This window comes from Thunnus thynnus, chromosome 2 (genome assembly GCF_963924715.1).
Source record: "Thunnus thynnus chromosome 2, fThuThy2.1, whole genome shotgun sequence".
Classification (NCBI taxonomy): Eukaryota; Metazoa; Chordata; class Actinopteri; order Scombriformes; family Scombridae; genus Thunnus; species Thunnus thynnus.
Window position 1 is genome coordinate 18,600,480 of NC_089518.1, and position 22,741 is coordinate 18,623,220.

Consider the following 22,741-nt stretch of genomic DNA (forward strand, 5'->3'; position numbering starts at 1 on the left):
CTCTATGGGCCGCACAAATGCGGAAGCAATTTGGAACTTTTTTGGCTTCATGCGCCACTCATGGATGTATAATAAGAGCTGGACAGGGCGCCGCCGCTCAGTATTGCAGCCAATTTTTCCCAGTGGCCACTCGCGGTATTGCAGTGAAAAATCTCCCTGTGGCCCAAAAAGCATTTTCCCCATAGACCACCATTATAAAAGAGACGTCTGTAAAACTGTTGACAGGATGCCTCAAACTGCAATTATGACTCTCTCTATTATGAACTTTTGATCTATGGAGGTTTTATATTTGTAAAACTTTCCTTGAGCCGAGACAAGCAATTTAAAAATCTGTGATGTCATCTCAATGTAAAGTCCATGGGCCGAGCGGGAACTCGTGGGCAGGGCCAGTAGGGGAAACACTGCTGCACATATTCAGTGAGCCGCACAATGCAGAAGCAAACCCGGAAGCTAGAAACTTTTTTTGGCGTATGTGTTACCGGTGCCAGACCTAGGGGAAATCTGGACCGGCAGCAAAGGTTACACAGGCAAGGGTGCACTGTGTAGCCGATAAAAACATGGTCTGTGGATTAATAAGGGAGAGAGACAAAGTTAGCGTCTTGCTCTAGCCGATGCTCTTTTAATATTTAACACTACAGTATAAAACTGTACATATTTCTCAGTTACGTCAGTTTCCTGAAACCTGCTGCTTCAAGGTTCATATTTCACATTCACACCAAAACATGTTACAGAAATAAAATAAATGTTGAAACCAAATTCACAATAAACAATATAAAACATTCTGTCTCAAGAAAAATAACTTCACACGAATTTAAAATATGACTTACATTTCTTAATAAATAAGAATAGGCTTAACTACAATATAATGTAATATATGTATAAAATATAATCTGAGATATATATATATATATATATATATATATATAAAATATAATATAACAGCACAAAAATTATATTACCCAAAACCCACTTACTTTACTGACATTACTACAATCACTCCTATTTTAACACATACACCACAGTTACAATCATCCTACACTGATAGGACCTACACAGAGCCTTTCTGCAACATTAGCATAACACTCACCTGCACTTGCACTTAACCGCTTAACGAAATGGCGCGACTCTGCGTTGTTAACGCGCGACCGGAAGTGAAACTGGTTTGATTATAGCATCTCTATTTACCATTAACTCGCGACTGGCTGGCTTGTACTCTAAAACAATCTTTTAAACACATTTTTATATGCTACCCCATGCAAAGGTCTGTAACTTTCACTGACAAAATAGTAGAAAACCGAAATTCACGGAGGTAAATATTCTCCATGGCGGCGCCCACGAAAACACACAGCAACAAAAATACGTTCCAAATACATCTCTTAACCATGTCACAACTTCACAGAACGATTTGCAATGCATTTACATTAGCTAGTAAACAGAGCTAATCATAGAAAAGCAAGTTTTAACATACCTGTGGATTAGTAAGGGAGAGAGCCAAAGTTAGCGTCTTGCTCTAGCCGATGCTCATTTAATATTGAGCTGCGCATGAGCAGAGCAGGTACGAGTGACCTCCCTCAGGTATCCACAGAGGCATTGGAGCACTGCCTACTGACATCTTTGAGTATTGACCTGACGTCAAAACTGTATAAACGGAGTTAGATTAGTTCAAATAATTAACAAAAAATTAGGGGGTGTCTGTTTACATAAAAAACTTAACATGTGGCATTTCCAACCCATTACATATGCGCCAGCCCATGGATGTATAAAGAAAACTGGATACAGCGTCGGAGACAGGGCCCCATTCATTCATATGAAAGTTGCTCAGTGGCGCATGAAGCCAAAAAAGTTTGACTTCCGCGTATAAAAATTTCCCGGATCTTCCGGGATCATTGGGCCCATAGAGCAAGTGCACTAGTGACTTTCGCCGGCTACTTCCGGTTTCGCCCTCTGGCTAACTTAAATGGGAATAAAACAATTCAATCGTGCAGCTCTTTTAGACTTTCGAAATGTAATTGGACCGAACGGATCGAATTTTGATAGTGAGGTGAGTCGTGTCGCGGGGTTGTGATGCTCAAAAAAATGTATCTGCTGATTTACAGACATCTCTTTCACAATGTAAGTCTATTGGAAAAAGTCTTTTTGGGCCTGATAGCATCACGTGATGTTTTAATTACATGGTTTGGCCACTATGTCAAATTGGCTTCACAGCCCGGCGCTGTTCCTGGGGGCTTGCACCAGGCGAGCAATTCCTATAGGGCTGAATGGGCGCCATTTTTAGTCCGGTTTCCAGCTCTTATAATACATCCATGGTGCCACTGAGCAGCGTTCATAGGAATGGACGGGGCCCGCCTCGGACGCTGTATCCACTTTTCTTTATACATCCATGGTGCCACTGAGCAACATGCATGTATAATAAGAGCTCTTATAATACATCCATTCTGAGCAACTTTCATAGGAATGAACGGGACCCCGCCTCCGACGCTGTATCCAGTTCTCTTTATACATTCATGATTTGCAGTCTATGATTTAAAAGTAAAACCAGTAAATCAAAATGAACTTACTGGAAAACCTGAACATCTGACTCTTTACGGGATCTTTTAGTACAACCAAATGCTTAACAAGTCTTTTTAGGCAACCAAAATTTTACAATTAACTTTCATGAACTGAAAACACACTGAAATAGCGACGGCTACGGTTACACTAATACTGATTCTGGGATTACGCCATGTTTACGTTACCCAACCAATGTTGTCACTGTGGTAGCAACTTTTCAATTATAACGTAGCCACGCCCTACAGCATACCCTGCTTTATCGTCAAATATAAATTAAAGGGGACAATAATTTACAAAATGAGCATCATGCTGTATTGAATAAGACTTGAAACTAGCAATTGAGAGCATAAACTCACTAGGAAAGGGTTTACTGAGGTAATAAATCAAGTGAGAAGTAGGGTCATTTTCTCATAGACTTCCATACAATCGGACTTCGTTTTGCAGCCACTGGAGTGCCCCTTGATAGCCGTTAGAGAGAATGCAGGTTTAAGTTACTTCCACGTTGGCTTCACTTTCCAGATCCGGAACTACCCACTTGCCCCAACCATAGATGTACAGAGCGAGTAGTAGAGGTTCATACTGTGGATACATTACTGTGGATAGGAGACATGGATGAAACTTGTGAATTGACGGCTGAAATAGGTGTTTTGTATGAGTTTATTTGGCTGTGGAGGACATTTGATTTTTTGTTGTTAGGCTACCGTTTGTAATTGTAAGTGTCTTCTGTTACACTGACAAAATACCTTTAGTCATTTGACTGTCATTGGCTTAGGCAATGATAAAGAAACATGTCTGTAAAAAACAAAAGGTTATAAGTATTGTAACTATCATTTTTTCTATTTCAGGCTTAATGAAACCTGGCTTGGTGTAAAAGCTTGTTAAAAAAGTACTATAATATCCCATGATATGGTCCATATAATAAAGTGAATTTTATTAAGCTACATAACAGTTTAGATTTTTATTATAGCTAAATTCAGACTGAATAACACAATATGCTGCATCTCTCTGTCAATGAGGTTATAGTTTTGCAAGAAAGTGGAGCTTTGAGTTGAGATATTTTGTCACAGTACAGACAGGTGTGTTGAGGACTTGGCAAGTTTTGGAGAGGACTCTTCATCAAATTAAATTAAATTAAATATAGACTGTTCTGTTCATTCTAAGACATGTATATTTATTGAAATGTGGTGATATCTGTACATGTAACGCCCCAGATGCAGCGCTGTTGTCCTGTCATTAGACATTAGAGCCAGTGGTAAATCACCAAAAAGCTGCACAGATCAGTTCAGATCAATTCAGTTCAGATCAGATCGGTTAATTTTCTCCCCAGGTGTCAGGGTGGGGAAGCAGGAGTGGACCCAAACACAGAGGCCGGAATGCAGATTTGATGAAAATCTCCTTTAATCATGGATGGTCAAGAACAGGCAAACAGAGCTGAACAGAACTAGCAGATGAAACAAAACGAATGATCCAACAAAGACTCAACTCAAAACCAGACCTTAAATAGAGACTAAACTAATCAGGGAATGGGTAACAGGTGACGAGACACAAGGGCAGGCTGGGAGTGATTGGCTGAGGGAAACACGAGAAGCAGGGCAGGGCTAACGAGACTGATACAGGGCAGGTGTGGGGAAGACACAGCACAGAGCAGGGCTAACGAGGGTGAAGCAGGGCAGGCGAGGAGGAGTACATGAACACACAAGGGAAACACAGTAACAAAACCAAAACCCAGAAAACACAATACTCTAAATATAACCTACACCAACCTGTCCAAGAACCATCATTAACCTAAACTAAAGTATACAACACACCAGGCTAAACAACAAAAGGCAGTCCAAACCCACCACCCAAACAAGACCCATATGACAAGAAGGACTAAACAGAACTGCAAACCAGGAGACCCCAAAGAACACAAGAACATAAAAAGACCAAAACACACACAAAGTCCAGGCAGGGGGTGACACCGGGCTGATGACACAGGACTCGGGCTGCTGCTGCGAGATGACCGGCTGGTCTCACCCGGCCGGTCTCACCCGGCCAGCGGCTCCTCACATCTAAGAAAACGTCGCAGCACATTTTTAATCACGTGTTTTTTGGAAAAACTGAACAAATTAACTAAACTATACTGGTTAATGTAGGCCCAGCAAGGGCACTCCTCTACACTAAAACGCTAACAGAAAGTTAAAACTGAAGACCATTGAGACTAAAAAAAAAATGTCACTGAAAAAAAGACAAACATGAAGAAAAAAATCTGAAGGTTGCCATTGAAAAACACATGATAATGCAAAAAAAAATATCCAAATAAAATAGGTTTATAAGATTGTAAATTTTTAAATGCCCATGTCAACTTTTGTTCTTAAAGGTCTTTGGGCAGGTTCGAAAAGGTGTGGTCTATATGTCCCCCAATTCTAGTGACATGAGAGCCCCATCACACGCTAGCATCAGTGAGGACGGTGGATCAATCATCGATATCATCTCTTGTATCATCTCATTTACCAACTCTTCCCTACAAAAATGCCTTCGATTCAAAGCTTAACGATGACTTACGATGCGCTGAATGAAGACAGGACGTTTTCGGAGGGAGACACTCTAACTGGAAAAGTAACACTGGCCTTATTAAAGGAGATCACAGTTAAAAGCTTCTTCGTGAAAGCAAAAGGAGATGCTCACGTGTGTTGGACAGTATACAGCGGCGATGGCAGCTTCACATATTCTTCACACCGGAGATATTTCAAACTGAAGCAGTTTTTTGTTCCAGAGGGCTCAAAGGGTAGGCGGTAGACTTCTTGAGAGTTACCATAACCCATTTACGGTGCAGAATGTCTGTACTGTTTCCTCCCTGATTGTCAGTTCATGCTGTTTTTGTTTTTTTTTATTTTTTTCCTATTTGTCTCGTAATCTGTCATCATGACACAATGACTCACTGATGTTAAAATGTTCATAGCAAATTAAAAAGTAGCAATACCACAATATAGAAACAAGTTAAATCCTGCATTCTAAACTTAATGTTAAGTGAAAGTACAGAAGTATTATCAGTAAAATGAACTAACGCATCAATAATGTTGCAGGTGGTCGAGTTGGAGCTCATTTTAACTTCTTCAGGGTGTAGTTTATTCCATAACCGTGTAAATGGTAAATGGACTGTACTTGAGTAGTCTTCCGACCACTCAAAACGCTGTTTACACTACGAATCACATTCACCTGTTCACACACATTCATACGCTGAATGGGTACAGGAGCTACCATGCAAGGTCCCCACCTTCCCATCAGAGGAAATCAAATCATTCACACGCTGAGGGCCCAGCCATCAGGAGCATTTAGGTGTTAAGTATCTTGCTCAAAGACACATCGACATGCGGATTGGTGGAACCGGGAATCGAACCGCCGATCTTACGATTAGTGGACGACCCGCTCTACCTCCTGAGCCACAGCCGTAAAGAGACTAACAATTATACTTTAACTAACCAGAAATTGCAGCTGTCACATCATTTCGTGTGAAAATGTACATTACTGAAATTAAATGTACTAGAGGAGAAAATGGTCAATCTTATACAAAGTTCAAGTATCTTAAAATTGTACTAAAGTACATGAGTAAAAGTACTTGGTTGCTTTCCACCACTTTCCATTAATAGTAGCCTCGGACTAGAAATGGTGGTAGACTGTCAGCAGTAACACCAAAATCTTTTGACTTGCAGATACTGTAATTCCTAGAGGGACCCATGTCTATAAATTCAGCATTAAACTACCATCAGTGTAAGTAAGAAGACTATTTACCAGGACATAATGTTTGCACTCTAACAATGTAATTCATTTTAACAAGGAGGACCAAATAACTTACTCCTGCACATTGTGTAAACATGTTAATTGAATTTTGATTACTGTTGTTAATGTATTTCAGATTACAAATGAAGATTGTGTAACATTAATGTGCTGGCTCCCCATTACAGAAGCATGCCTACATCCTTCAAGGGGACTTATGGGGAGATTGTTTACAAGCTCGAAGCAAAGTTGTCCAGGAGTTGGAGGTTGGACCGTTCAGTAGAGCACAAGATCAATTTTGTCTCCAAGTCCTTTCCAAACCTTCAATCTCTGATGGTACGTAAAATGTTTATTCATAGTACACAAATCTCTGATATTTCACTTGACAGCAACCTTATCCCCCTTTTCCAGAGTATAGTATAAGGAGAGGAAATTTTGTAATGTGATTTTACAGAAAACAAAATAATTTGGTATTACGCAGTTCACTTGATTCACATTAAAAATATATTTTCTCACTCACCTCTAATACTGTTAAGCCATGCAGATAGTTTTAATTTTATGCACTGAAGAGATTTTGCTCTGCCGCCACTGCAGTATAATAGTAAAAAGATAATAAACCTTTATCACAGAAGACAATTTGAAATGTCATTAGGAAAAGTGCAATTGTAATTAATTAATAACAATAACTAATTTATATATTCAATTTAGATTTCTCAGTTCCAGGGTCTAGGTATTGTGCAATATCACTCACTGGTTTGGCTTACTGCAATGTATAAATAGAACAGATGATTAACAGTATTAGCTCTGATTGTGCTTTTCCTGTTATGACAAGTGAAAATATCTGCTGTGATAAAGACCTTCTGCAGTTTGGATTTGTGCTGCTCAAATGTTTTAAAATATTAAAATTTTAAAATCTCAACAGCAATGTACCGTTCAAGAAGCAACGTTTCAGGTAATCTGGATAATTAAGAGGAATATGATATATCAGACTTCGGACACACACACAATAGTAGAACATAGGATGAGTTCATTGTTGATTTGGCTCTGCACATGAGATTAGAGATTTGACAAAAAGAAAAATATAGAAAATTACCAGCCTTATCCTCTAACAGACCTTACCTTGGACAGTTTTCATGGGGACTATTTCTTCTGTAGAAAGAAGTAAGAAATGAGATTCAAAAGTTAGTGTAGAGATATGCACTTCTAATCCTGAGGACCTGGGACTTTTTTTTTTTTTTTTTTTTTTTTAAACTTAAAAAAATATATTTTTAATTTTTTAAAATTGATTGTTTCATGTGTTTATTACATTCTAGTCACGTCAAGTTGGTTCAACAAAGAAAGAGATGGGGCCTTTCTCAAAAGGACAAGTAAAAATGGATGCCATCATTGACAGGAGGGCTTATGCCCCAGGTAGTAAAATTCTTTTTCAGACATGGTAGGTTCAAGTCATGGTGGGAGATCTTCTGCAGAGAGCAGATAGTGGAAACTATTTTTTGTCATATGATAGTTGTCACAGCATTAATATTGGCCTTAAAGTACATGAATTGTCTTATCCAGCTGATTACTTATGCCAACAAGAAAGAAACTGAATGCACTGTACAGTCATCTCTCACAGAGAAGCACTGGTGTAACTAGTAATATTATCAATGGCTGCATTCCATTTAGATGTGTCCATTTCAGTGCTCTGCTTTTGCACTTGCTGGTTTACTTTTGTGACTTCTTTGGGTACTTCATAACACTTTACCCATCATTAATGGTATAAGTTACACTAGTACTCCTCCTGCTATGACAAGTTCCAATGTCTGCCATGCCAATGGTCTTACTTGTCAGTGATAGTTTTATTAAAGCATATAAAAGAAGAATTGATAGAAATTTTGGTAAAGGTTTAGGGGGTTAGGGGTGTTACCTGACATACGTTATGATTACATCCATACTGTGGTATTTCTAGTCATGGGTCATATAGTATTTTCAGATAACATGCATGGAGTAATAAATGAGTAGGAGCACACTGAATTGTATTATGTAGACCTTTAATTAGAATAAATCATTAATTAAAAATGTTGTTTTTCTTACAGGAGAAACAGTGGTGATTGTTGCAAAAATCAACAATGCCTCATCCAGTGACATGACACCCAAATTCAGTTTAACCCAGAATGTGGTGTACCGTGCCAACAGCAACACCAAACATGAAAGCAACGTTATCCAGAAACTGTGTGGCAACTGTATTAAATCCAAAACACAGAAGGAGGTCAGATGTGTCATGAAGATTCCCTGTAAGCAGATGCAGACAATCCACAACTGTGAAATTATCTCAGTGGAATATTATTTAAAGGTATGTAAAGACGTAACAGTTTGTATTTATGGTAAAGCACAGTAATCTGTAATCCAGTGATGAAGCTGTTTTTTAAATTTGATTTGTAAAACTGACCCATAAATATTGAATTGGTTGTGGCTGTTAGATAGTATATTGATATCCCATTTTAACGTCATTTGTTAATGAGGCACTCTTTTTTTTTTTTTCAGGCATATCTGGACATCAGCTTTGCTTTTGATCCGGAGGTTGTATTCCCACTGATCATTATTCCTCGTGACCTAGCTCCTGGCTCTCAGTCTGGTGTTTCTGTGGGTCTCTATCCAGCAGAGGTTTCTCAGGGTCCAAGCAACAGTGACTTCCCTCCCTCTGCGGTGGCCATGGGTTATCCTGCATCCCCACATTCAGGCGGTTATAGATACCCAGGAGCCCAACAGTACTCAGCACCAGCACCAGTGTACTCAGACAGCCAACCAGCATATGCTGGTCCGCCCACGTACTCTGCTCAAGCCACACACATGAGCAGGGGTTACAATAATCCAGCGCCACAGCAGCCTTCACCGTATGGATCCCCATTTTCATCTTCATCATCTTCTTCTGTGCTTCACCCACCGCCTACTGCCCCAAAATTTCATCCACCCCCATCTGCTCCAGCAATTCACCCATACCCTTCTGCTCCACCAACATTCAACATGTCTCCAGCTGCTCCGCCATACAGCCTGCTGCCTTCTGCACCAATGATGAACACAGACTTCCTGTCTCAAACTGATGAAGCTCCACCATCTTATTCGCTTAATGACTGATTCAGTTTACTAATCCTGATGCAAAATACCAATAGGTAGTAACAAAGTATTAAAGCCTTACATTATACCTCAATAGTGTCTTGCAAAAATTTGAAGGTTGTAAGTGTAATTTTAAAGTGAAATGCATTGGGTGCAGTGTTAATTGTTTGCATGGTTTACATTTATATAGGCCTAAAAAAAGGGCTTTGTATCATGTATGAATTGTTTTCTGGTCTAGTCTCATTGGTTTTGTCCAGCCACTAATATAATCACTGAGATCTCAGTGACTACATCAGTGTTTTTAGGAGCCTTGTTCAACTCAACTGTCTGACCACTGTTGGATCATTTTTTCCAGTATTATTGTTTATACCTACCTCACTCTTCTGTTTTGAGGCTAGTCCAAAGAAACTTGACAACATGTGGCCTTCTATTTCAAGAAAAAATGTTTTTAATTACAGTATTAATTGTTTTTTATTTTAATGTTTTTAACTATAGCAGTCAACTATGGCCATATATTTTGCTGTATAGTGAGATAAAAACACACAACTTCTGTCTCTTTCACCACACAATAAAACCTGATTCACACATTGCCAATGTTTTTCGTCTGATTTATAGATTTGAATAAGGGACTGTCAGCTAAAGTTTCTTTGCAGATCGTTGAGTGTGAGTGAGGACTCTTTGATTCCTAGACTACTGTTAGGTATCACCATTTATTTTGTTTTATGGTTGAAGTACAAGGCCACAAGGTAGCACAACACATTAAATAGAAGATTTTTTCATTCATCTGATCTCTTGCATCTTGTACATCCATTCCTTTCTCTTCTCCTCATAAATGAATAATTGCACTGTGAAATAGCCCAATAACAAATACGATGTACACCGTTTTATAACGTCACTTTAAATTCAAATCTGTGTAAATAATCGTCGTGTGCAACCTGTTAACAACCTGTTGTGCGCAATGCTGTTGCGATACATGTATTGCCCAACAGTGAAGTGAAGTGCAGATGCGGAAGTATTTTTGTGACTCCACCCTTCAGGTGCGTGTTTATATAATTTTATCAGACTCGTGGCACAAGTGATAAAACAGTACGTACAGCCGACTCGCCTAAAATGTCTCCGATAAAGGACTTCACTCTGACTTACGACGCTCTCAACAAAGAAAACACCTTTTCTGATGGGGACACGGTCACAGGCACAGTTAGTTTCAGTTTGAATAAAGAAACCAAAGTGAAGGGCCTTGTCGTGAAAATCAAAGGGGATGCGTCCGTCCACTGGAGAGAGGGAACTGGAGATAACAGGAGAAACGTTAGATCGCACAAGAGATACTTGAAAGTCAAAGAATACTTAATTGCAGAAGATGCAAAAGGTAGCTAAAAAATGTGAAGGTGTGGTTGGTTGAATTGCTTGCTCAGCTTTTAGCCTATTTGTTAAAATGGATATTTTACAGCTTACTAATGACGTAGAGGCACTGTCTGCTGACGGCTTTTAAGTAAGTGCTGTATGTACTTTATTGTCAACATCATTTTAATTCTTTAGATAAGCTCAGTGATGGCTTTATGACTTGTCAGAATCAATTCACATTTGCGAACTAACCTTGTTCTCTACAGGAAAGTGACAATTACCCTTTTTACCCACTTTTTTGCAGACAATGTTCTTCCCGAAGGGGATCATCGCTTTAAGTTCAGCCTTAAAATCCCACAGGGGTAAGTGACGACTTATCATGACTAATTGTTTGCTTTTATAAATAACTGTACTGGAATGGTTCTCTCTTCGTCTCTTCTCTCTTCTTCTTTTCTCAGGGACATGCCACCATCCTTCAATGGGATTCATGGAAAGATTGTCTACGTGCTTAAAGCAAAGCTGTCCAGGAGCTGGCATTTGCCTTCTTCAGAACAAAAAGAGCTCAATTTTGTTTCCAGATCCTTCCCACGATCACAATTGATGGCAAGTGTATAATGACACGTTATGAATTTAATAGAATTTTATTTCCACTCGTTAATTTAAACAATATGTTTGTCACAGTTTGGGTATTAAACAACAATGGAGGCGATCTGAAATGCAGACACGCCCAAGCAAAACCGGTTGAACCATATTCACAAAGTCAATAAGCAGGCTTACAGTACAGTATAGTATGTCAAAAACATGCACATGCGCAGAAGGTGAAACAGATCATATACAGTATGTCCTGAGGATAAATGAGGGAATGAGGAACGGGAGTGTATGGAAGTGCAGGATCAGATGACTGGCAGAGGTCAGGAATCTCTGAGGCCATCTGGTAGAAAGGTGGGAAATGACAAGATCTGGAGATCCATATTAAATCCAGGGGAAGGGGGAAGAGAGAAGGTTATGAGAGTGGAGGAGGAGAGAGGGAAATGGAGCAGGTGACAAAGTCAATTGACTTAAGAGACAGTTGGTCTTTTTAAGTGTGAAAGCAGTCATACAGTTCAGTATAGGCCTGAGTTTCACTAAGTCTGCCATGTAGAAAATTCTAACATAACAGTGTTTTATACTTCAATATAATTGGGAGGAGAGGGACAGCAGGAGATAATCTGAGAGTTCACGCTTGTGATGTCTGATATGTTGAGAAACACACAAACCGGCTGCTTGCATAAACAGAGGTTGGAGTAGGTTCTGCTGCAAGAAGTGGAGTTGGCAGTCAACAGCGTTGAAAGTGTGGATTGCACTTATTTATTTGAATGGCTCATTAGAGAGTCAAGAAAACATTTACAATATTGCTCAACCCCATCTCAAACCTGGACACGGAAGATTCCTTTTTAGATTTCAAAGTGTTCACTTTTATGGTGTTATTCTAGACAAGGTTGGCTTAATTCAAAAGTTAATAGCAAGACGACAACTTTTTCCCCTGAACTTTGAATTTCAGCCGTATGAAGAAGTAAGTTTAAATAAAATGTCAGTATAAAATGTTTGTTTGTATGATTTGTTCAAGTGTCCCCAGGCTGGATCAGTCAGCAAAAAAGACGTCCAGATGTCTGCCACCATCAACAGAAAAGCTTGCTCTCCAGGTAAAGTCCCTCCAGGTTACTAATAACATAACCCAGTGTCCCTGTAGGACATAAACTACAGTGTATTGTCAACTGATGTCGGATGTTTACAGCTTTTTACATTTTTAATTGCTAATTCACATGAAAATCCTTCTGGTATTACATTAGAATGATTATTACATCTCAAACTAAGTTTATACAAGATTTTTTGTGATGTACTATGGTGACATTATTCCAGAAAAATCAGAGCATATTCAGATTTTATTATTAATTTTCTTTATAGGTGAAACTTTGTCTATTGGTGCCAAAATCAACAACTCGTCTTCCAAAAAAGTAAAGCTCAAATGCAGTTTAGAGCAGAGAACAGTGTACCGCGCCATGGGCTCCAGGAGAGTCACTCACTACAGCCTGTGCAAAGTGGTTGGGGACACAGTCGCACCAAACTCAGAGGAAAATGTCTCCTGCCAATTGAAGATTCCTGAAAATATCGTCCATACTGTCCATAACTGTGAAATCATCTCGGTTAAATATGAAATTAAGGTATGTAATAATGTAGTAATGACATTAAATCATGGTGGTAAAGTAACTGTAGCACATCATTAGAAATATAAAACTACATAACAGCACAACAGCTTGTAAAATCACAGTATCAAATGCTGTATAAACATAGACACTATAATACAGGATGATCAAGCCAGCAGGGCCATAATAAAAATTAATGTCAAATGAATCAATTATTCTGGCAGTTTGATTGAATTCATTTCTGATCGATCTTACATCTCAATTTTTCTGTGTCCCAGGTGTATGTGGACATCAGCTTTGCCACCGACCCAGAGGTGTTGTTTCCACTGGTCATTGCTTCTTCCAGCGTCCTTACCCATCAGCTTGGTGATGATTTTGGTCCCTACCCAGCTGCAGCTATGGGGGCCCCAAGCTACAGTGACTTCCCTGCCCCTGCTTACCCTTCTGGACCTTATCCTGTACCTGCAGCTCCGGGTGCTTATGGATACCAGGCACCAGGTCCTGCTCCGTATGGTTTTGCAAGTGCAGCTTTCCCCCCCTCTTTAGTGCAGCATCAAGCCCCTTCTGCTCCACCTCAGTTTCAACATGGAGAACCTCCATCTTACATGTCTGCTTTCCCGCCTTCTGTCAACAGTAGCAGTGAGCCTGATGGCAAAGCCTGAGCATCAAAAACAACACAAAATACTCATGTAGCCGATAATACTAATAATACTACACTATAATAATACTCTACTACTATAATAATACTCATAATGTGTTTGCAAGTAATGTAACTGAAACTAAATTCTGAAATTGTGCCACTGTTACAGTGTGTGTGTGCTACAGTTTTTAGTTATCTTATACATGCAAACATATTGAATGTACATTGTGTGTGTGTTATGATGGGAAATTACCTTTCTATGCTCCATGTAAATCCCATTGTTGTGAGAAATTATTAGATTAAGATTAGTAATAGTTATTTTGACTTTATTGCTTACTTGATTCATTAATTGATGGCAGTGCCCAACAAATCAGTTTATGCCCTTTAGCTCAACAAGTTTCCTTCTAGGTGCAAGATTAAAGTTGACCGAGGTGGAACCACCACCAACTGATGTGGTTTTGAGTTGTAAACAAAACCCCAAATATTTTACAGAGAACAAGATACTCTATGACTTTCAGCCATAAAGGGAACTTCTGTTTTTTTGTTGGCTGTGAAATAAATTGTTGAAATTAAATCGATTTTGTTGGTGAATATGGTTTGAATTTGTTGGTGAACATGGTTTTAATAGTTCTGCTAAGACCACTGAATATTCTAATAATATTCAGTAATTCATAATATATTTACATATATATTCACATTCTTTGTGAAAGTGGGCGATCCTATTCAGCTTGGAACAGTTTTCTGCTTATAACAGATTTATGCTCTTCAAATCTAATTGGTTGTCCATGGAGTTGTAGCACACTGGTTGCACACAGATTATCTTTATATCATAGTAGTAAACATGTTTCATTGCCAGTGTTTCCTTTTTCAGTTCACGTTATGTTTTCGATGTCAAAATTGCAGTTGCTATTCTGGCCTCATAACGTCACCTCTCTCGTCTGAACATTTGATGGCAGTAGAGGTCTTGGAGCAGACTTTCAAAAGGTGTGGCCTATACGTCCCTTCTCTCCAGTCACATGAAAGACCCTTCACACGCGAACGATCAGTGAGGGCGGTGGATCATCTACTAACTCTTCTCTACAAAAATGCCTTCGATTCAGAGCTTAACGATGACTTACGATGCGCTGAATGAATACGGGACGTTTTCGGAGGGAGACACCATAACTGGAAAAGTAACACTGGCCTTATTAAAGGAGACCACAGTTGAAAGCTTCTTCGTGAAAGCAAAAGGAGACGCTGAAGTGCGTTGGACACAAAAGAGCGGCGATCGCACCCATACATACTCTTCACACCGGAGATATTTCAAACTGAAGCAGTCTTTTCTCCCAGAGGGCTTAAATGGTAGGCGGTAGACTTCTTGTGAGTTACCATAACCCATTTACGGTGCAGACCGTCTCGTCATCATGACACAATGACTCACTGATGTTAAAATGTTCATAGCTAATTAAAAAGTAGCAATACCACAACATAGAAACAAGTTAAATCCTGCATTCTAAACTTAATGTTAAAGAGGCCATATTATACCCCTTTTCTACAAGTTAACACAGTTCCTTGGGGTCTTAATAAAATGTATCTTACATACTTTGGTCAAAATACCACAAGGATCAAGCACAACTGCAGCCTTCTCATCCCGTCTAAGCAGCCCCGTTCAGAACGGCCGGTTTGAGTGTAAATAAACTTAGATTTTGCTGTGATTTAATTGCAATAAACAGATTAAAAGGATGCCAAAATAACTACTTCATGATGTTGATTTGTAAAAAGCCTGAATTCATCCTTTGTCAGCTCTGTCTGCAAGATGCCAAGCAAACAAGTGTTAAAATGCTTGTTTTTTGAATGGAGTTTGGATCAATCAGAGCTATGCTAACATTGTAGCTGCTCCATCCACACTCAAAATAATGTAACCTAAAGGCATAAATATGGCAGCAACGTTATTGTTTATACATATAGATATCTATATACTGTTTAACTTTAAAAATATATAAATTCAACAGCATCTAAGATGTTTATTACTGATGACAGCAGCAGAAGTGGTGTGTGTCTCCGATGTTAGCTCCGTCTAGGTTGAAAAGCAAGATTGAATATGAATCCATTTAATCCTGAAAGTTTAAAAAATAAAGTCCTCCTGCCAGTAAACTTCTCCAGATCAGAGCGGAATCGGTGATGTCAGAAGGGGCATCAAATCTGAATGGCTTGTTGAATCAAATGAGTACAGAGCAAGCCAGCCCACACCAAACTGACTGGGCGGTCTTATTTCACAGCTTGTGTGTTAGTAGTCTCATCAGAGACCCAAATACATACATACAAGCACTGAAAAAGTGAGTTTTTCATAGTATGGCCCCTTTAAGTAAAGGTACACAAGTATTATCAGTAAAATGAACTAACTCATTGTGCAGAGTGGCTTTTCACTACTGTGTGCATCAATAATCTTGCAGGTGGTCGAGTTGAGGCTAATTTTAACTTCTTCAGGGTGTAGTTTATTTCATAACAGTTAAAAGAGACTAATAACTATAACTAACCAGAAATTGCAGCTGTCACATCATTCAGTGTGAAAATGTACATTAATGAAATTAAGTGTAGTGGAGAAGAAAAGGCTCAATCTTATACAAAGTTCAAGTATCTCAAAATTGTACTAAAGTGCATGAGTGAAAGTACTTGGTTGCTTTCCACCACTTGCCATTAATAGTAGCCTCGTAATAGTGATGGTGATAAGTTACTGTCAGTAGTAACACCAAAATCTTTTGACTTGCAGATACTGTAATTCCTAGAGGGACCCATGTCTATAAATTCAGCATTAAACTACCAACAGTGTAAGTAAGAAGACTATTTATCAGGACATAATGTTTGCACTTTAACAATGTAATTCATTTTAACAAGGAGGACCAAATAACCTACTCCTGCACATTGTGTAAACATGTTAATTGAATTTTGATTACTGTTGTTAATGTATTTCAGATTACAAATGAAGATTGTGTTACATTAATGTGCTGGCTCCCCATTACAGAAGCATGCCTACATCCTTCAAGGGGACTTATGGGAAGATTGTTTACAAGCTCGAAGCAAAGTTGTCCAGGAGTTGGAGGTTGGACCGTTCAGTAGAGCACAAGATCAATTTTGTCTCCAAGTCCTTTCCAAACCTTCAATCTCTGATGGTACGTAAGATGTTTATTCATAGTACACAAATCTCTGATATTTCACTTGACAGCAACCTTATCCCCCTTTTTCCAGAGTATAGTATAAGGAGAGGAAATTTTGTAATGTGATTTTACAGAAAACAAAACAATTTGGTATTATGCAGTTCACTTGATTCACATTAAAAATATATTTTCTCACTCACCTCTAATACTGTTAAGCCATGCAGATAGTTTTAGTTTTATGCACTGAAGAGATTTTGCTCTGCCGCCACTGCAGTATAATAGAGATAATAAACCTTTATAACAGAAGACATTTTGAAATGTCATATTAGGAAAAGTGCAATTGTAATTAATTAATAACAATAACTAATTTATATATTCAATTTAGATTTCTCAGTTCAAGGGTCTAGGTATTGTGCAATATCACTCACTGGTTTGGCTTACTGCAATGTATAAATAGAACAGATGATTAACAGTATTAGCTCTGATTGTGCTTTTCCTGTTATGACAAGTGAAAATATCTGCTGTGATAAAGACCTTCTGGAGTTTGGGTTTGTGCTGCTCAAATGTTTTAAAATATTCAATTTTAAAATCTCAACAGCAATGAACCTCTCAAGAAGCAACGTCTCAGGTAATCTGGATAATTAAGAGGAATATGATATATCAGACTTTGGACACACACACAATAGTAGAACATAGGATGAGTTCATTGTTGATTTGGCTCTGCACATGAGATTTTTTGACAAAAAGAAAAATATAGAAAATTGCCAGCCTTATTCTTTAACACAGTGGTTCTCAACCTTTTTGAGTCGTGACCCCCCAGAATAATCAGGTTGGTGTTCGTGACCCCCCCCACCCCACCCCGCTCCCTGAACTTTTTTGCCCACAGACAGAATAATAAATTCCATTTTGGCTTTAGTTTTTTTTTTTTTTTTTTTTACATCTATTTAAATAACTGCACCTTTGCAGTCAACATGTGTGCATTAGGCCTAAAAGAAGAATAATGGAAAGAAATACGGAAATGGAAAATCTGTTTACATCAGTTCATTCATTACATTTTCCTGTAAAAATGGAGATTCTGTCTGTTCTCTCAGTTTTTGACACACTTCCATTTAAAGGCCTGTTGCCTATCAATCAGTTCATTGTTTTTATCGTTATGTAGCAAGGACATCGTTCACTTACCCTCACACATTTTAGTGGGATGGCTGGGCCTGCTTATTTGAACAAAGCAACTCTATTCTTGGTTTTATGTTGGGGACTGCCACACAAAGATCATCTTCAACTCTGATGAGCTGTGATCTGTATTTGTTCTTGATGAAAGTCAGTGTGGAAAATGTCTTTTCATATAAATGTGTAGATCCAAAAGGAATGAATATAGCCATTGCAGCTTTTGACAGTCCTGAATATTCCACAGCCACTGACTGCGAGAATTCTTCCAGTGTGCACGATGTGAGAGCAGTCTGTAATGTGCGGTCAGAAGAGAGGTCCAACATTGCATCCTCCAGTTCCGACAGCAGGTTTTGCACACTGGAGGTGGTGAAAGGGTGGCGTATCCAGTCATATCTCTCTGGCATTTCATCTTTTGGGAAGTATCTGTTGAAACTGTCGAGTCATAACTGTCCATAAAGTCCTCGAGCTCAGGGAGCAACTTCTAAAATGCAAACTTTTAGTCCTTTTCTTGTTCCCTGCATAGCGCCAGCTCCATCTGTACACACGGGACCACAGTTTTCCCAACTTAGTCCCTCCTTGCGCATTTTACCGTCAAGCTTGTTAAAAATATTCCGACCTGTGCAAGTTCCCTCCAGTGGCGTGCAAAACAACATATCCTCATGCATTTTTCCGTCGTAGCTGTGTCTTACAAATACAAGCAGCTGTGCATCACCTGACACATCTGTAGATTCGTCAATTTGCAGTGAAAATCTTCCACTTTTCTTTACTCTGTCCATGAGCTGGTTTTTAATGTTGTTTGCCACGTCATGAATACGCCGCCCCATTGTGTCATTTGACAAAGGAATAGTCCCAAGTGTGCTAGCTATTTTTTCACCATGCATAGCCCTCGTCATTGCAATGGCTGCAGGGCGGATGAGGCTGTCGGCAATAGTGTGGGACTTTTTCGATTGAGCCGCCAGATATGCCAGATATGCCAGGGCCTTAGTGGGGACTGTAGTATACTCAGTCACCACTGTCTTTTGGCTCCATAGTTTTCCCTCCTTGTGTCAAAAAAACTCTAAGGTTTGTTGATGTGTTTCGTTTCTCTTCTCTTATTGGTAGCTTGGGGCTGTGTTAGAACCACTGGCGCCTTGCGTTTCTCAGTTGATGGCGCTGCTGTCTTTTCAGGTGACCCACCTTGAGACACCTCCTTTTGGCTTGAGTCTTGAGCTGGAATACTTTTTCTGAGAAGCCATCTCTCCATAGTTGTTCCATATGATAGCTAGTAGGTAGCAAAACCGGTTATAAGCAGGTATTGTAGCACAAAGCGCCAAAATGATTTTGTGTACGGTGTGTGTGTGTGTGTGTGTTTGTGTATGCGTGTATGTGTCCAATCAAAACTCAAGTGGGCACACTTTGAATCTCACACACTCAATAAAATCTATGCCAAGACAAATTATATCACTGGTACAGGTGGTAGAATGTAAAAAAACAGTTTCCAGTCTAAAATATGTTATTTTATTTTTTTTCACACAACCATCTGACAACCTTCAGAAATTATCTCACGACCCCCAGGTTGAGAACCACTGCTTTAACGGACCTTACCTTGGACAGTTTTCATGGACTATTTCTTTTGTTGAAAAAAGTAAGAGATGAGATTCAAAAGGTAATATAGAGAAACACACTCCTAATTCTGAGGACCCGGGACTCTTGCCCTTTTTTACATTTTTATTTTTTTTTAAAGTAAGTGTTTCATGTGTTTATTACATTCTAGTCACGTCAAGTTGGTTCAACAAAGAAAGATCCGGGGCTTTTCTCAAACGGACAAGTAAAAATGGATGCCATCATTGACAGGAGGGCTTATGCCCCAGGTAATAAAATTCTTTTTCAGATATGGTAGGTTCAAGTCATGGTGGGAGATCTTCTGCAGAGAGCAGATACTGGAAACTATTTTTTGTCATATGATAGTTGTCACAGCCAAACTACATGTTTTAGTAAAACATGTAGTAATAATATTGGCCTTAAATTTCATGAATTGTTTCATCCAGCTGATTACTTATGAAAGAAATTGCGTGCACTGTACAGTCCTCTCTCACAGAGAAGCACTGGTGTAACTAGTAACATTATCAATGGCTGCATTCCATTTAGATGTGTCCATTTCAGTGCTCTGGTATTGCGCTTGCTGGTTTACTTTTGTGACTTCTTTAGGTACTTCATAACACTTTACCCATCATTAATGGTATAAGTTACACCAGTACTCCTCCTGCTATGACAAGTTCCAATGTCTGCCATGCCAATGGTCTTATTTGTCAGTGATGGTTTTATTAAAGCATATAAAAGAAGAATTGATAGAAATTTTGGTAAAGGTTTAGGGGGTTAGGGGTGTTACCTGATATACGTTATGATTACATCCATACTGTGGTATTTCTAGTCATGGGTCATATAGTATTTTCAGATAACATGCATGGAGTAATAAATGAGTAGGAGCACACTGAATTGTATTATGTGGACCTTTAATTAGAATAAATTATTAATTAAAAATGTTGTTTTTCTTACAGGAGAAACAGTGGTGATTGTTGCAAAAATCAACAATGCCTCATCCAGTAGCATGACACCCAAATTCAGTTTAACCCAGAATGTGGTGTACCGTGCCAACAGCAACACCAAACATGAAAGCAACGTTATCCAGAAACTGTGTGACAACTGTATTAAATCCAAAACACAGACGGAGGTCAGATGTGCCATAAAGATTCCCTGTAATCAGATGCAGACAATCAACAACTGTGAAATTATCTCAGTGGAATATTATTTAAAGGTATGTAAAGACGTAACAGTTTGTATTTATGGTAAAGCCTAGTAATCTGTAATCCAGTGATGAAGCTGTTTTTTAAATTTGATTTGTAAAACTGACCCATAAATATTGAATTGGTTGTGGCTGTTAGATAGTATATTGATATCCCATTTTAACGTCATTTGTTAATGAGGCACTCTTTTTTTTTTTCAGGCGTATCTGGACATCAGCTTTGCTTTTGATCCGGAGGTCGTATTCCCACTGATCATTATTCCTCGTGACCTAGCTCCTGGCTCTCAGTCTGGTGTTTCTGTGGGTCCCTATCCAGCAGAGGCTTCTTGGGGTCCAAGCAACAGTGACTTCCCTCCCTCTGCGGTGGCCATGGGTTATCCTGCATCCCCACATTCAGGCAGATATAGATACCCAGGAGCCCAACAGTACTCAGCACCAGCACCAGCACCAGCACCAGTGTACTCAGACAGCCAACCAGCATATGCTGGTCCACCCACGTACCCTGCTCAAGCCACACACATGAGCAGGGGTTACAATAATCCAGCGCCACAGCAGCCTTCTCCGTATGGATCCCCATTTTCATCTTCATCATCTTCTTCTGTGCTTCACCCACCGCCTACTGCCCCAACATTTCATCCACCCCCATCTGCTCCAGCAATTCACCCAAACCCTTCTGCTCCATCAGCATTCAACATGTCTCCAGCTGCTCCGCCATACAGCCTGCTGCCTTCTGCACCAATGATGAACACAGACTTCCTGTCTCAAAATGATGAAGCTCCACCATCTTATTCGCTTCTTTTCCCGTCCTCTGCTGATGAAAATTCTGATGCAAAATAACAGAACGTGTGCTTAATGACTGATTCAGTTTACTAATCCTGATGCAAAATACCAATAGGTACTAACAAAGTATTAAAGCCTTACATTATACCTCAATAGTGTCTTGCAAAAATTTGAAGGTTGTAAGTGTAATTTTAAAGTGAAATGCATTGGGTGCAGTGTTAATTGTTTGCATGGTTTACATTTATATAGGCCTAAAAAAAGGGCTTTGTATCATGTATGAATTGTTTTCTGGTCTGGTCTGATTGGTTTTGTCCAGCCACTAATATAATCACTGAGATCTCAGTGACTACATCAGTGTTTTTAGGAGCCTTGTTCAACTCAACTGTCTGACCACTGTTGGATCATTTTTTCCAGTATTATTGTTTATACCTACCTCACTCTTCTGCTTTGAGGCTAGTCCAAAGAAACTTGACAACATGTGGCCTTCTAGTTCAAGAAAAAATGTTTTTAACTACAGTATCAGTTGTTTTTATGTTTTTAACTATAGCAGTCAACATATATTTTGCTGTATAGTGAGATAAAAACACACAACTTCTGTCTCTTTCACTACACAATAAAACCTGATTCACAAAATTCCCAGTGTTTTTCGTCTGATTCATTCCTAGACTACTGTTAGGTATCACCATTTATTTTGTTGTGTGGTTTAAGTATCAGGCCACAAGGTAACACAACTTTTCAATTTTTTCATTCATTTGATCTCTTGCATCTTGTACATCCATTCCTTTCTTTTCTCCTTATAAATGAATAATTTCACTGGTGAAATAGCCCAATAACAAATACGATTTACACAATTTTATAAGGTCACTTTAAAGTCAAATTTGTGTAAATCATCATGTGCAACACTGTTGCGATACGTGGACTGCCCAACAGTATTTTGTCATAAATCTTTTGTCTGCTCAACATGGGGTGCATTCCAAGTCTCTTAATTGCATCTACGTTTCCCTCACTTGCTCTTTTCCTTGTGTCTTAGTCCCTCCTACCATAGATGCATGTAGAGGCACAAGGAAACCAAGCGAGGGGAGAGGAAACCAAGGAACCTATAAAAGAAGGAAGGGTGGTTACATCATACCCACGTCCTGTGGTGCCAGACTTTGGTGCCAATTGTATTGAACGTCGTATGATCTTTGATGAAGAAATGCCTCTACCAAATGAAAGAACATACTTCAGACTAGAGAATACTGACTGATTTTTCCATTGCATTCAATGTGCATTCATTTATTTTCTGTTGGTCTTCAAAGGCGCTCCAGAGGCGCTT

The 22,741-nt window shown here is 39.1% G+C and overlaps 4 protein-coding genes across 7 annotated transcripts in view; 3 read left to right on the forward strand and 1 right to left on the reverse strand.

Annotated features, from left to right (window-relative positions):
* LOC137195356 (probable E3 ubiquitin-protein ligase HERC2) overlaps positions 1-1,766 on the reverse strand; it is a 335,566-nt gene extending 333,800 nt beyond the window's left edge. The window contains exon 1 of one of the 4 annotated variants that reach the window (XM_067607635.1): positions 1,469-1,766. The gene's annotated coding sequence lies outside the window, so the exon portion shown is untranslated. The remainder of the gene's footprint in view (positions 1-1,468) is intronic. The other 3 variants (XM_067607631.1, XM_067607643.1, XM_067607654.1) reach the window with 3 other exon arrangements.
* Positions 1,767-4,184: 2,418 nt separating this feature from the next.
* On the forward strand, positions 4,185-9,420 carry LOC137171525 (arrestin domain-containing protein 3-like). The gene is made up of 6 exons (XM_067575520.1): positions 4,185-5,317; positions 6,243-6,300; positions 6,495-6,642; positions 7,620-7,716; positions 8,382-8,638; positions 8,830-9,420. The coding sequence occupies exons 1-6, from the start codon at positions 5,062-5,064 to the stop codon at positions 9,418-9,420; spliced, it is 1,407 nt and encodes a 468-aa protein (XP_067431621.1). The 5' UTR covers positions 4,185-5,061.
* Positions 9,421-10,412: 992 nt separating this feature from the next.
* On the forward strand, positions 10,413-14,141 carry LOC137195374 (arrestin domain-containing protein 3-like). Its single transcript, XM_067607682.1, has 6 exons — positions 10,413-10,765; positions 11,045-11,102; positions 11,199-11,343; positions 12,347-12,422; positions 12,685-12,941; positions 13,202-14,141. Exons 1-6 carry the CDS (start codon positions 10,510-10,512, stop codon positions 13,583-13,585), a joined length of 1,176 nt encoding a protein of 391 aa, XP_067463783.1. The 5' UTR covers positions 10,413-10,509; the 3' UTR covers positions 13,586-14,141.
* Positions 14,142-14,530: 389 nt separating this feature from the next.
* LOC137195371 (arrestin domain-containing protein 3-like) lies at positions 14,531-22,055 on the forward strand. The gene is made up of 6 exons (XM_067607667.1): positions 14,531-14,904; positions 16,313-16,370; positions 16,565-16,712; positions 19,618-19,714; positions 20,402-20,658; positions 20,848-22,055. Exons 1-6 carry the CDS (start codon positions 14,649-14,651, stop codon positions 21,481-21,483), a joined length of 1,452 nt encoding a protein of 483 aa, XP_067463768.1. The 5' UTR covers positions 14,531-14,648; the 3' UTR covers positions 21,484-22,055.
* The last annotated feature ends 686 nt before the right edge of the window (positions 22,056-22,741 follow it).

Excerpts from the sequence above, each read along its gene's own strand:
- LOC137195374 (XM_067607682.1), top strand. The coding sequence starts at position 10,510 with ATGTCTCCGATAAAGGACTTCACTCTGACTTACGACGCTCTCAACAAA. Across the intron at positions 11,103-11,198 it reads AGCCTTAAAATCCCACAGGG|GGACATGCCACCATCCTTCA; the intron begins GTAAGTGACGAC and ends TTCTTTTCTCAG. Across the intron at positions 11,344-12,346 it reads TCCCACGATCACAATTGATG|TGTCCCCAGGCTGGATCAGT; the intron begins GCAAGTGTATAA and ends GATTTGTTCAAG.
- LOC137171525 (XM_067575520.1), top strand. The coding sequence starts at position 5,062 with ATGCCTTCGATTCAAAGCTTAACGATGACTTACGATGCGCTGAATGAA. Across the intron at positions 5,318-6,242 it reads TGTTCCAGAGGGCTCAAAGG|ATACTGTAATTCCTAGAGGG; the intron begins GTAGGCGGTAGA and ends TTTGACTTGCAG. Across the intron at positions 6,301-6,494 it reads AGCATTAAACTACCATCAGT|AAGCATGCCTACATCCTTCA; the intron begins GTAAGTAAGAAG and ends TCCCCATTACAG.
- LOC137195371 (XM_067607667.1), top strand. The coding sequence starts at position 14,649 with ATGCCTTCGATTCAGAGCTTAACGATGACTTACGATGCGCTGAATGAA. Across the intron at positions 19,715-20,401 it reads CAGGAGGGCTTATGCCCCAG|GAGAAACAGTGGTGATTGTT; the intron begins GTAATAAAATTC and ends TTTTTCTTACAG. Across the intron at positions 20,659-20,847 it reads CAGTGGAATATTATTTAAAG|GCGTATCTGGACATCAGCTT; the intron begins GTATGTAAAGAC and ends TTTTTTTTTCAG.